The 12,962-nt window shown below is 35.3% G+C and overlaps 1 protein-coding gene across 8 annotated transcripts in view; it reads right to left on the minus strand.

Annotated features, from left to right (window-relative positions):
- The window catches only part of MRP (Multidrug-Resistance like Protein 1), a 301,358-nt gene that overhangs the window by 82,296 nt on the left and 206,100 nt on the right, over positions 1 to 12,962 (minus strand). For all 8 annotated transcript variants that reach the window (XM_081758084.1, XM_081758089.1, XM_081758090.1 and 5 more), the window contains 3 exons: positions 9,745 to 9,895; positions 8,214 to 8,343; positions 5,172 to 5,385 (listed from right to left, as the gene is read on the minus strand). In XM_081758084.1, the coding sequence (XP_081614210.1) occupies positions 5,172 to 5,385; positions 8,214 to 8,343; positions 9,745 to 9,895 (495 nt within the window). The remainder of the gene's footprint in view (positions 1 to 5,171; positions 5,386 to 8,213; positions 8,344 to 9,744; positions 9,896 to 12,962) is intronic.

The raw sequence follows: 12,962 nt of genomic DNA on the forward strand, positions 1-12,962 counted from the left end.
GTAATTTCTCGAAGCATTTTGCGTTCTCTGGAACTTGCTCCATAATCTGCTGACCACTGCTCGATTGACATTGAGACACTGGGCCACGTCGGCCTGACGTTGCCCTGCTTCCAATCTACCAATGGCACGCCAGCATAATTCATCTGGAAAATGATGCCTCGTTGCCATATTCGCCTGTTTCACTTCACTAGACTTGCCTCTGCACTCTACACACACACTGTCAGTCAACAATTCCGTGAGTTCAGGTAGTCATCACCCGTACCTAGTACTTTACGAAGTTGTGTGAGGGCACATAATCGCGAGTTCTTCCGCACAATCTTTCCCCGATCATTCGTCTGCATTTCACCACCCTACCCCCGTCATTTCTTTTTTATTGCACATTTTGTCTTTGTTGCTTAATTTATGACGGTCAGTTAAGATCTAGATTTGTCTCAAGATCATTCGGTGCTTCTACCGGGAATCGAAGCCAGAACTGTGCCTATCAACCCCATGAGCGCTAACTACTTGACTTAGATATTTGTATTCGGCCTTTCACTAAGAGAAAAAATGTCATATTTCTTGTATACGATGTCACTTTTTCATTTCTTTAAAATATTTCCTTTCTAGAAATAATCTCACACGCCTGACTTTTAAAAGGTGAACCTTTACCGACTTTCTACTTTCGTTGCCATTAGCAGGTCATTTAGATCTGTTATAATAGTCTTGCTAACGAAAACTCAATAAACTATGTAAAATACACTTGTAAATAAATAAACTAATACTTTGCTCACTATAGTTCACTGAACATGAAAAAATAAATGTATCTCCGCTTGCCTAGTGGCTAGCGTTGGACTCCGGTGGGACAGCATTAAAATTACAACGTATTATGGTAGTTTGGGTTCCATCTTAAGAGCCTGACATACTAAAACTAATACAAACTTTAAACTTTACCATTTTTCTATTGCTCGCTTTTCATAAGTAAAACGGGATACTGAAATACAACTTCCTACAATTATAGATAATGTTATTCTACAACAGAAAATATGAACCATAAGAATTTTCAGTGTTGCCAGCCATAGATATTACAGTGTTGCCAGAATAATATTTCCCCCAAAATCTAAATTAAGGCAGCAACTAGAGGAACGAATTCAACTGCATTTGATTACGTATTATGTTGTTTTGGAATCCTGTGAACTACGTTTCAAATAATAGTTGTATTTCGTTTGTACTAAACAAAATAGTTTTAACACACAGTTATGGATTGTAACACTGAAAATTCTTCCGGTTTATATTTTCTGTTGTAGAATAACATTATCTATGATTGTGGTAACTTGCATATCATTATCTCCTTTCATTTATGAATAACCAAGCAAAAGAAAAATGGTAAATTTTGGATTATTTTTTAGTATGTTGGGCTCTTACGCTGTAGATTGCGTTTCGTACAGCCTCGGTGCTGGAAAGAAGCGCTAAACTTCGACAAACACACAAACAAAATAAATGAAACGCATCTGTTCTGAGTCTAAAGGTAGCAAAAGCAGCGATGACAAAGTTTACGCGTATTGTATGATTCAGTTGCCTGTTTCTCACATCCATTTGTCAGAGCTGTTTTCGTCGCCTGGACTGTAATTATTTGCCTATCCAGAAGCACCTTCATTAAAGCTGTTGTTACGTGAGGCTTTAATTCTTACTACGAAAGAATACAACCAATCCAATGAGCTGTTACTATCAATTTATTATGTTACATTTAATTCGTAGTGACTGTTAATTACGGTTGTAGAAGTATCTATTAAAAACCAATAATAAAAACAGACCACGAATTTGTTCTTTTCTATGAAACTCAAATTTATCAGACGGTGTTTTCTTATATTTATTCCACATTTTACGTGCTCATAATCCAATCTATTACACACAAACAATAACATGCATATTACATACTGTACATGCAAAGAAACGAAGAGCTAGGGAAACAAGTTTATTGAGATATTTTAGCCGAGTACATCTATATATTAAAATGTTAGAGAAGTTTATATTTGTGGCCAATCATTTTGACAATGGGTTCTCGGGAACTATACGCTCTAGAAAGACGCCGTTTTCACTGATCGATTGCAAATTTTGTGTGGAGTGTCCAGTTCTAATTGAATATTTAAAAAACAAGGACATCATTTCTTTATTACATTTTAGGGGTACACTGAAATGTTGAAATTTAAAAAAAAAGTAAAGCATCATATCCTACGAGTTATACATTCCAATTCCAAATATTTGTATACAGAGGTTGTATATCTCTCAGACGTTTGCTTCATGGGCAAATGATAATGAAAAACGAAGGATAACCATTTCTCCAGTCTTAAGATGAATCCTTATTGTTAAGAGTGTTTTGCTCAATGAACACCATATATCACCGACATTATAATTAATTGTGTGTGTAATGTATTTGCTTATTACATACTGCATGCAAGAAGAAAGAAAACACTGATCATAAATGAATTAGAAACTCTATTAGCTGGAAGCAGACTCAAACCTTGCAAACAGTGCGATATATTCAAAAAATAATTGAAAAAATCTCCCCTTTATGGTACCCCTTGCCGATTTTTACCAAGATGTCTTTCACTTGTGTCTGTAAAGGGACATCTACAGATGTCAGAAATGATAAGGAGAGTCATGCTCATATGAGAATGGATGTGCTGTGTAGAGAGACCAGGTTCAGTTAGTACTTTACGTAAAAAACATTCATATTTTCTGGAAACTACTGCCATTTTTCATTAAATGAATTTCCTGTACGTATAACATATTGCACGTTTATTAATTTAATACTTCGCTACTATCTAGTTAGTAATATAGTCTCCATATGTCTACAAAAATAAGTATACAAATGTCTCACTGACACGAACCGAACAAAATATTCAACAGCAGTTTCTACGGTTAATTCCCGTGACGGAGATATAATTTACTTCTTATTGAGAATTAACCATACTTAAAATGAAGTCAGTAGTTTAAATTAATACCTCATTAGGGGCGCATATCACATGGGGCCAAGACAAGTTCAACGATTTTGTATCTGATAAAAAACTATAATTTTTAAGGAATTCATCGAACTACTTTCACTTGCTTTACAGATATCACCGATTGTAGTTTGCAGTGTACCCCCTCCCCCCAAAGCATCTGATAAATAACTTGTTGTCTGGAGTTGAGTGTTCCTTTTTAGCTCCAAGGTTGTACGACACAGAACCTACAGTTTACAGTGGGATCCGCGGGTTTAAATCCGAGGCGAGTACACCCGGCCGGAATTGAATACGGAAGCATGCATACAAAAGGCACGCACACAGCTATAAAGGGACCCTGAATTTAACCGAACGTTGATGCATAAGCTCGATTCAGAGCACCAAACAGATTTAGTGCTACCTTTGTTGTCAACAATATTATAATATACTTTAATACTTGGGAGTGCTAATGCTTTATATATATATATATATATATATGGAGTGGTCGATCTTCTATAGAGAGCGAATTGCGTATATATACGTACTTCCATTCAAAATATATTTTAACCGCTTTCTTCCATATACAGAGTTCGTAACCTTGAATTATTCCTTAGAATTTGTAGTTCATGCGCAAATGTTCATTACAGATGCTTCCTTCTGTCAGCATTTTACATTTTGTGAATTTCATGCAGTTCTTCATGCGCATTTCAAAACAGCCACATTATTGAAATGTAAAATATCATATATCAATATAAAGAGGAAGATTGGAACTTTTCAGCCGTGTATGGAATATTATTTAAGCATTATTAGATGTGATATTTTAAAATTAAGAAAGAAAAAAAAAGGATAACATTCTTGAAAAAACATGTGTCCTAGAGGTTATCACTCAAAGTGTTAACAGAAAATTGTCATTTACATTTATTTTGATTGACCAGCCCTATTTACTATTTCATTTTTCTGCATATCTATTCAATGGCTTCGAGCCTTTCTCATGCGACAAGTGTCTTGTTTACAGTTTTGTTAGTTACGACACTGATTTCATACGCGGAAACTATATACAAAACAAGTTCTAGTCATATTTTTACAAAAAAAGTATGTAAACTTAAAGTAGATAAAATTGAGGTAAATTCTTTAAAATAAATATTTCATATTTTACTTCGTATAATAAATAAATATTCACATAAAATACGGTGCAGAAAGATACAAGATAATCTTGAATTAGTGTGATTGCTGCCAATATGCTAAAAGATAATCGGCTTATGTCAAAGGAAAGCATGTTTAGTGTTGACCAATACCAGAAACCCACCCTATTAACTCAGATTAGGTGTATTTTCTTCAACTTCCTCCCTTCGCCCCACAACAGACTTGTACAGAGTATTATAAATAAACCCTCTGATGATAACTGATACCTTGTTCCGCATTTACATTCCTATATTTGTATACATACTTTTAAATTATTAAACCCGTTCATACCTTCCCCTCCCATGTTTAAGTTGTGCAAATGATAGAAGAAACTACAGAATCATAATCAACTATAAGAAGGGTATAAATACTCAATTCAAAATACAAGACAGAGAATCATATATGCAACCATTTCTCATATACAAAAGAGGAAATCCAATTACATTCACATCACCTTAAATTAACTTTACATCCACCATTATAATGTACGTATTACGAAACAAAATAAACAATTTTAAGAAACGATATATAGTAACTACGATATTTTATAACTTCCTATTACTACCACTACTAATCCATTCCATGCATAACTGTGATGTATTACATAAAACGCCATGAAATTAATACAGTGTATTCAGTTGTTTATAAAGTAACAGTTTAATATATCATAACCATTTGATATTGTGTAAAGGAGTGTTGCTATTTGATATAATAAAATGGTCTGACTTCAACTAATGAAATACTCGAGTGCTCTGCTTTACTTTATATTGAAAACGAGTACTATAAACGAGATATGCATACTGCCCATCTCACGGACCTAAATTACACTTGAAAAACTGTCAATTATATTGTACAGCTTTATCTAAAAGTACTTGCACAATTTGGAAGGCCATCCTGGGTACTATTTTTACATTTTTTTTAAAACTGATATTACGCAAGGACCAATAATAACAGCAGAAACTCTAAATACATTTCCGTAAGTCATATAAATGAAAGTGTTCATAGGAATAATGCAAAATCCATGGTACTTACCTTGGCCAATACCCAAACCACCATACACCCCAAGATACATATCCCGTTTAGATACGTCCTGAGAGCCATTAATTGCTGGCTCATTCGACCAGATGGACAGCCAGACGTTGGAACCAATAGAAAAAGCCTGAAACACCACGTTCAGAATAATTGTGGCAGTGGTGAGGAAAATGCCAACGGACTTGAGGTAGTGTTTGTACACTTCCCATTTCACCTAAAACGGAACGAAAATAATTAAAGACTAAAAGCAGAAAAAACCTCCACCTTTAATTTCAAATTCTCTTATATTTACTCTATGTCTTAAATGAAGCGAGATCATGCATACTAAATATAACCAAAACAATAAAGGCAGTTTTCTAATTTCTAATTTAACGGTTTCGAAAAAAAATGAAATCTTTGAGTTTTACGTCTCACGGTTATGCCGGTTAGGCTAAAGGACACGGTGATTATGAGAAGTGAATGAAATGGTGGAATGAAGAAAGTGGGAGGAAACGGGAGAGTCCCGAGAAAACCCACGAGCACGGTGCGAGCTGCGATCAAACCAGGGACCCCAAGCACCGGAGGTGAACGCTCTACCACTGAGCCACCACGCCCCGTTTTAACGGTTTCGAGTCATTAACTACAAAAGTAGAAAGGGAGAAAATAGGACTGGTGACGAGTTTTCGATACCTGGGTAGTATTGTTAGTAATGATATGAAAAGTGAACGTAAAACAAAAGCAAAGATAGGAATGGCGAAAGATGCTTTTAGAAGGAAGAAGGTACCATTTTGTGGGATCTTGAATAAAGAATTGACAAAAAGACTCATTAAATGCTTCGTGTGGAGTATTGTACTGTATGGGTCAGAAACATGGACATTACACAAAAATGATTAAAAACGACTGGGAGCTTTCGAAATGTGGGTGTGGAGTAGAATGGAGAGAATTAGCTGGGTCGAGCGGAAAAACGAATGAGAGGTATGGTAGGGGGGAGGAAGAATAATGTTAGATATTATTGAGAACAAGAGAAACTGATTGGAACATTGGGTAAGATTGAACTGTACCATGAGGGTCGTGCTAGAGGATATGGTGGCAGGAAATAGAGGAAGAGGAGAAAGAAGCTATAATTGATGGACGATATTAAAACAGAAAAACCGTACGTGAAGACGGAGAGATTAGCAGCGGACCGTGGAGCATGAAAGCTTCTCAATTGCGGCAAGTGACCTTTCCGGTGTTCAAAAGTGAATTTTTCGAGACCTTCCTTTCAATGTTATTGGTGGCCCGATGTAACACTATTACCTTTTGTACTGAATGTTTTGTAGTTCGTAAATGTTTAGATAGACCCAAAACACCTTCTTTGTTCTCGCCAGACTCTCTAGCGTGTTCCTTTAATCTAGTGCTAATATTTATTTTCGTGGCGTCACAAGCGTTTATTATTATACCACATTGACTTAATCCCCAGTCTTTCGTTGCAAGCGCTGCTATCGTCTGAAGGAATTCCACTCACTTTCTCTCGCTTAGCAACAGCTGAGCCCTTATTGGCTCAACGCGAGGGTGTGAGCTTTAGTTCGAATTTTTGCCACGGCTCAAGACATTTTGGCAGTACAATAGTATATACCACTTAAGATAGTTCTATCCACAAAATAATTTTTGTACTGGCTAAAAGATTTTTCTAGGTTTCTGGGGGGCTTAAACCCAACTTTAAGATTCGGCCTTTTTGTTATTTTCTTCAGGTTGTGCAATAACCCCGGATACAAAGGAAATGAGACCCATGGGGAGGGCGTTTTTTTTACGAATTTTTCTGACACGTTTTGTCTCACTTTAAAAATATAGTAGGTTTTTTGTTTCCATCATAACAGAACTACACCCATTAACAGACCGTAGATTTAATATTCCATTCAGTTGTTCTTCGAAGTATTCTTGAAGTGTTCTCAGTCTAAAATCTTGAAGTGTTTTCAATCAACTATATTATATGTTTTAATGAACTATAAAATTTTCACCCATTTGACGTAGTCAACTGTGCTCGGTTTATTGGTTCACTATACTCCTTTTCTGTCTGTCACTATCTCCACTGTTTACCGTTGCCTTCTTTTACTTCTTCATTCACACATCCTATCCTTTTCAACTTCGGTCACATATTCGACTCCATTTATTTTGATATATTGTATTTGATGACATACTAATTCCCCAGTCCCTCATAATATGCCCAAAGCCACTCAGACAGTTCTCTTGCTACCTATCTAGTGACAATGGGTAATACTTGAGGATAGTTCATTTAAAATTAAAAACTTTCAATCAATTTAATTACTACGAGCAATGAGATCTCATTAAAAACATATATATTTTTATAATCCTTTCCGAAGGGAATGCAATACATCAGTTGGAGATAGTGAGCTTTTACATTCTAATCATAATCAATATTTAAATCCAAATTAGACATAATTGCAGCATAGAAACCTTAAGTGGGTAATAAAGCAGTTCAAGCCAATATTACCTTTTCAATCTGTATTGTAGATTACAATTATCATTTAAAAAAATGGAATATTCGTACCTCGAAACTGATTTTATCAAGCATGGTTTGACATGAAGAGATAATTAAATTGAATTAAATTTAAACAATAAAATATAATTATCCATTGGGTTTTGTTACATGAGTTTACTAAAATTTTCAGTTTCACAAAAATTAACAGCTTCAACGAGGAAGTCGAGAATTGAAATAGGGACCTTCAATTCCAAGTCAACGTGCTAATCACTTGGCTACAGTGTGTCGCTAGGCTCAACCCTGTTCTCTGATTGGTTTATGCCAATCATTTTTAAGGACATGTAATAATCACAACACAACTCACACGACTGAATATCACCCAATTAGTGTTTTTCAATATTACCATCTGAGAATTTAACACGTAGTCCCGAGACGTTTTTGACAGAGGTTATATTATGCAAATGCTGATTTTTTTTAGCTTGTTCTATTTTACATATCAAATACCAAAAGATTCCAAATCTCCCACCTGGCTGTAAAATACTCCCATTTGTACTACAAGATCCGTAATTTTCATTTGTACTTACACTTCCTGTTTCCGCCTTTTCTGCCTCGATGAGCTTCTCCCCTGCAGCCTGCACTTGGGTGGGAATATCTTTGGAACTGGTTCTCCTTCGAAGGCTTCCACTTTTCTCAGTGCTATCGATCGATCTTTGCCTGCGAGTTAAAAACAAATGTTATCTACCAATAATTGATTAAGTTCGATTTGTTAGGAAACATGATAAAAACGAATAGCTATAGTATGCCGTTTGGTATTTTGTGCAGAACAGGTAATTTTATTAATTTGATTTTTACATTGCAATAATAATATAATCTAAACGAAGAAAGTCATCAAGCAATAGTAATTCAAACTTTTCTTTATCGAAATGGAAAGGCAAGTAATTACCTCAGTAGTCTTAAGAGTAATACGATGCCTGTCGAAAAAAAAAAAAATATATCCTTTGTTTTTGAGAACACTATATGGCGTAGGTTGGCCAAATTTTGCGTCATGGAAGAGGGATTCATGATGTCTTTAGCCTGTAGACGGCGATACTTTCATTTGCATCTTTTGTTGTGGAACGGTGGTTATGTTGGATTCTCTTCTGTAATCTCTGCGCGACTAAAATGGGTACGCGGATAGCACGCGAGAATGAAATAACAACCGACTTCGTGGATACATCCAACCTCGCCAAGGCCTCACAAAGCTTGCAAAGATCCAGAGAAGATCTCCAGGTGCGTAGCAAAATCAGTTGATTGTGTTCTTCGATTGCCGTGGTAATGTGTGTCATGAGTACGGAGAGTAAGGATGTACACGTACAGAGGACTTCTGTTTAGACATCTTTCGTCGTTTACATAACGCTCTTTATCTGAAATGACCAGACCTGTAGACTTCAAATCCTGGAAGACGTACCAGGGTAATGATTCTATTCATGCAGCAGTTTATGTGGTTGTCCTTTTCAGCACAGAACAAGATTTCGATGTTTAGTCAAGCTTCTATAACCTCGGAGACTTTTGTCTGTTCGCAAAAATCAAAGTGTACCAGACAGAAATTAGCTTTTGCACCAAGAAATCTAGTGAAACGCGCACTTCCCGATAAGGGGCTCCAGGTCTGTTTCCAGCAATGGAAAAGCTACCAACTTCGGTGCGTGCAAGCAAGACGACACTAATTTTAAGGCGATTAATAAAATAATAATAATAATAAAAAAAAAGTATTGGTTTCCGGGATCATGGTCGGATATTTCTCTGACAGGCCTCGTATATATATATAACGATTATTTTAGTGAGCGAAGGAACGAGAGAGCTCACTAAAATAACCGTGAATTGTTTCCCTTTGAAGCAGAGAAATGAGTGATATTCTTTTTAATTTTTATAATGCACCAAATACGATATATTAGTATTCTTGGTTCGAATAGTATTTTAAGCAAACTTTCCATTAGTAGAAATGTTAGCACATTCGCTTTCAATATGCTAGATATCAGGTTCTATTACTGTCTTCGAATTTTTATTAGGTTAAAAGGACATAGACAAGTAGTGTATGAAATTATATTTCTTATAACTTTACTTCTGAATGTTGATTACCTAGTCAATGATCCTGAGGTAGATTTAGAATCTTGCAAGGAACCTGAATCGCTGTGACTCTCCGAGATGCGCGACCTCTGACGAGACAACTGCCTTTGGAACTCTTCTTTTCCCATCGCACCTTCCAGCTGCTGCTTGATTTCATCCAACCCTAAAAGCAGAGGACAATGAATACGATCATAACTGATTATCCACTAGTCAAAAGTCATAAACAGAAATTCGTGTCTTTAACTTAAATATAAATCTCGCCTTTAATATAAATACAAATATCCTCTTCTTAGAGGACGCAAGACGTGTGGAAATATTGAATTACTAAATACGTGGTTTCAGACATCGGTCAATATATTAATACGGTTAAGAACTGAACAATCAGAAAGAATATTATAAATCAACGAACAAAATGGAAATGAATCGACCGTATTCTCAAACAGTCTGAAGAAGCTGTTAACAAAGAATCCTTTAATTGGTGACTGAGAAAAGCAAGAATGCTCCAATAAATATGGGAATATGTAGAAGAGTATCTGAATGCAAGTAGTTGGAGATTATTCATTCCTTTTGTTTTCACTGTTCAGAGTAGAAAATATATTAAAACAAATATTTACCAAAAAAAATTAAGAACGATGACTTGGAAAAAAAAAAAAAAAGCTCAAGTCCTAACGGGTGGTGGAAATACATAAATTTGCAAGTATTAGCAAGGTGCGACAAAAATTATGAGAAAGAATTATCTGACTTTTCCCGGTTTTACATTACATCTTTTGAAATTTTCTCTATTATGTAATTAACCACATAGACTTTCTCATCTTCATGCAAAAATAAGGTCAAGAAAATACAACGACGACGATACATAAATAATATATTTTTTCCCAATTAACTAGAACAAAGGATGATACAAAAACAAATACACCGTATTTGATTATAAAATTACCGAACACCGTAAGAAATTAAACATTTTCCCTGATACTTGAATCTGTAATGTTAGTCTACGACCAAAGTTTCGACACATATGAAAGGAAGTCAGTGAGACCCTCACCGAAAAAGGGTAGATGTATGTACACTCATGTCCAAAATTATTGTCGCATGTCTATAAATATGTTGTTGTAGGAATATAATTTTGATAACGAATTCGCCCGGTATTTCTTATAATGTTAGTATGTGTATAATCGGCAAAGACAGGTATGTGGCAAATTTCATATTAAAAGATCAGTAAATAAGAACAATAAAACGAAAATAAAACTTTCTTGTCCATTTAGCAACACTTTGTTTTACTCGTTCTACTTTTCATATTTATTATCCTTTTCCTATTAAATTTACCTCAAATATACATTTCCCGATTATACGCACAGTATCAGTATTAAAAGTACCCTCCAAAATCAATATTAAATTATTTTCTAACAAGAAGACAGTTATAGATATGCGACAATCATTTTGAACATGAGTGTACATAAAACTGGTGTTCTACATTAACAACATATCTTTAGAAAAAAATCAATTGTATTATGTAATTCATTTCACTTTTCTAAACGTTCTATTTCATCATCAATATTGCATACATCTTCAATAATTTTAGTCTTTCTAGCTTGAAGCTCATTCAGGGTGATCTTTATTTTCCTGTCTTCAGCTTTTTTTTTTTTTTTTTTTTTTTTTTGTTTCTTTTCCTCTTCCTCTCGTCGTTCATTGAGCTTTTGTTAAAGGAGTATGAGTATTTCGTGTATAATGAATCATAGATATCCTTAGGCATAGTTTTTTCAAGTCACCAAACGCTACTGTAGAACAAAGGACACAAATCTGCGAGTTGCTCAAGTTTGATCTTTTTAATAGCTTGATATACATTATGCGCCGATTGAAAATCCTCTTTCTAGATTTGAATTTTCATAAAGAGAAATCAATATAATTTTAACATCTTATAAATCGCTGCTCTGAAGTATCCAGATTTTCTAAACGTTGACCAGTTACAGAATACTGACTTGATTTATCGTAAAATGCATATAAGTCATGAATGCTTTCCATGCAATGGAACACTCAGTTCCGTCAGCGGGTATTTGTTCTGGAAATGACCAAAGGTGTTCAACAATGTTGGGAAATGGTGTCATTGGACGGGACACATCATGCCCTGGTCATCTAAAATGTCGAAATGTCACAGTAATGCGTCCTGTTAGCGTAATGACAGAACCCACGGAACACTGAAGAACTGCGGCCAACAGCATCACATGTTTCACAGTAGGAAGGGAATTGTTAGGAGCAGAGGCTTCTTTAGACATCAACATGACATGGCCAGATTAGGTGAAAAAGGACTCAATGGATCATATTACGGTTTCACTCCGCATGGCATTTTTGCTCTTGGCGGTGACCAGCGTTTAAAAATTGCAACTCGATCGCGGATGTTAAGGAACTCGTGTTGGACTTGAGTGCTGCTGATTGAGTTCCACTTTTCTTGCATTCGCTCTACGTCCTTGGTGACAATCATGCTCGGCCATCTTTGTTACAGACACCTCTCTTCGTTTAATTATTACTCTTTGCTGATGTTTTGCCATACGTTCTGTAGGTCGCCATCATCTCTGACTTTTTCTCGCGATACACCTAACAAATACACTGCGGCAATTAAAAGCGTAATCACAATTTTGATTCTTTGAAATTCAAGAAGTTCCCCATTTTACACAAGGCTCGTCTATCTACTCGCTTAAACACGCACCTCCGTTCTATCTGACCTGATGTATACAAGACGAACACAACCACAAATGAGCATGCGCTACACACGCATTTTGTTTTACCACCTCACACATTTTATATGCTGTAAACAATAGGTGTTTCCATTACTTTGATAATAATATCTACATATTTAGCAAACCAATTACATGACAACACAACTGCTCTACGGAAGCACACTGTTTAGTTCAAAATTTGAAATCTTTTAAGTGAATTCTTATGGTTAACAAAATTTGAAGGAACCAATGCAAAATAATGTATTAAATACGTATTTACCTGATAGATAGATTAAATAAATATATATAACTATCTATTGTAAATTTTGTACAAAATGTATTACCAATAATAAAAATGTTTTAAATAATTATTGTGGTATTAGTTACATGTATCTTCTCTTTCATATACAATACAGAAATGAAACATACGTTAAAAAGAAGGGTAACTTTTCTTTTTCCTACTTTGCAGGTGGTGCAGGTAACTCTGCGGAAGCAGGTGCTAGCTGTAAAGATATCGAC

The sequence above is a fragment of the Thermobia domestica genome, chromosome 5 (genome assembly GCF_964235325.1).
Source record: "Thermobia domestica chromosome 5, izTheDome1.hap1.1, whole genome shotgun sequence".
Classification (NCBI taxonomy): Eukaryota; Metazoa; Arthropoda; class Insecta; order Zygentoma; family Lepismatidae; genus Thermobia; species Thermobia domestica.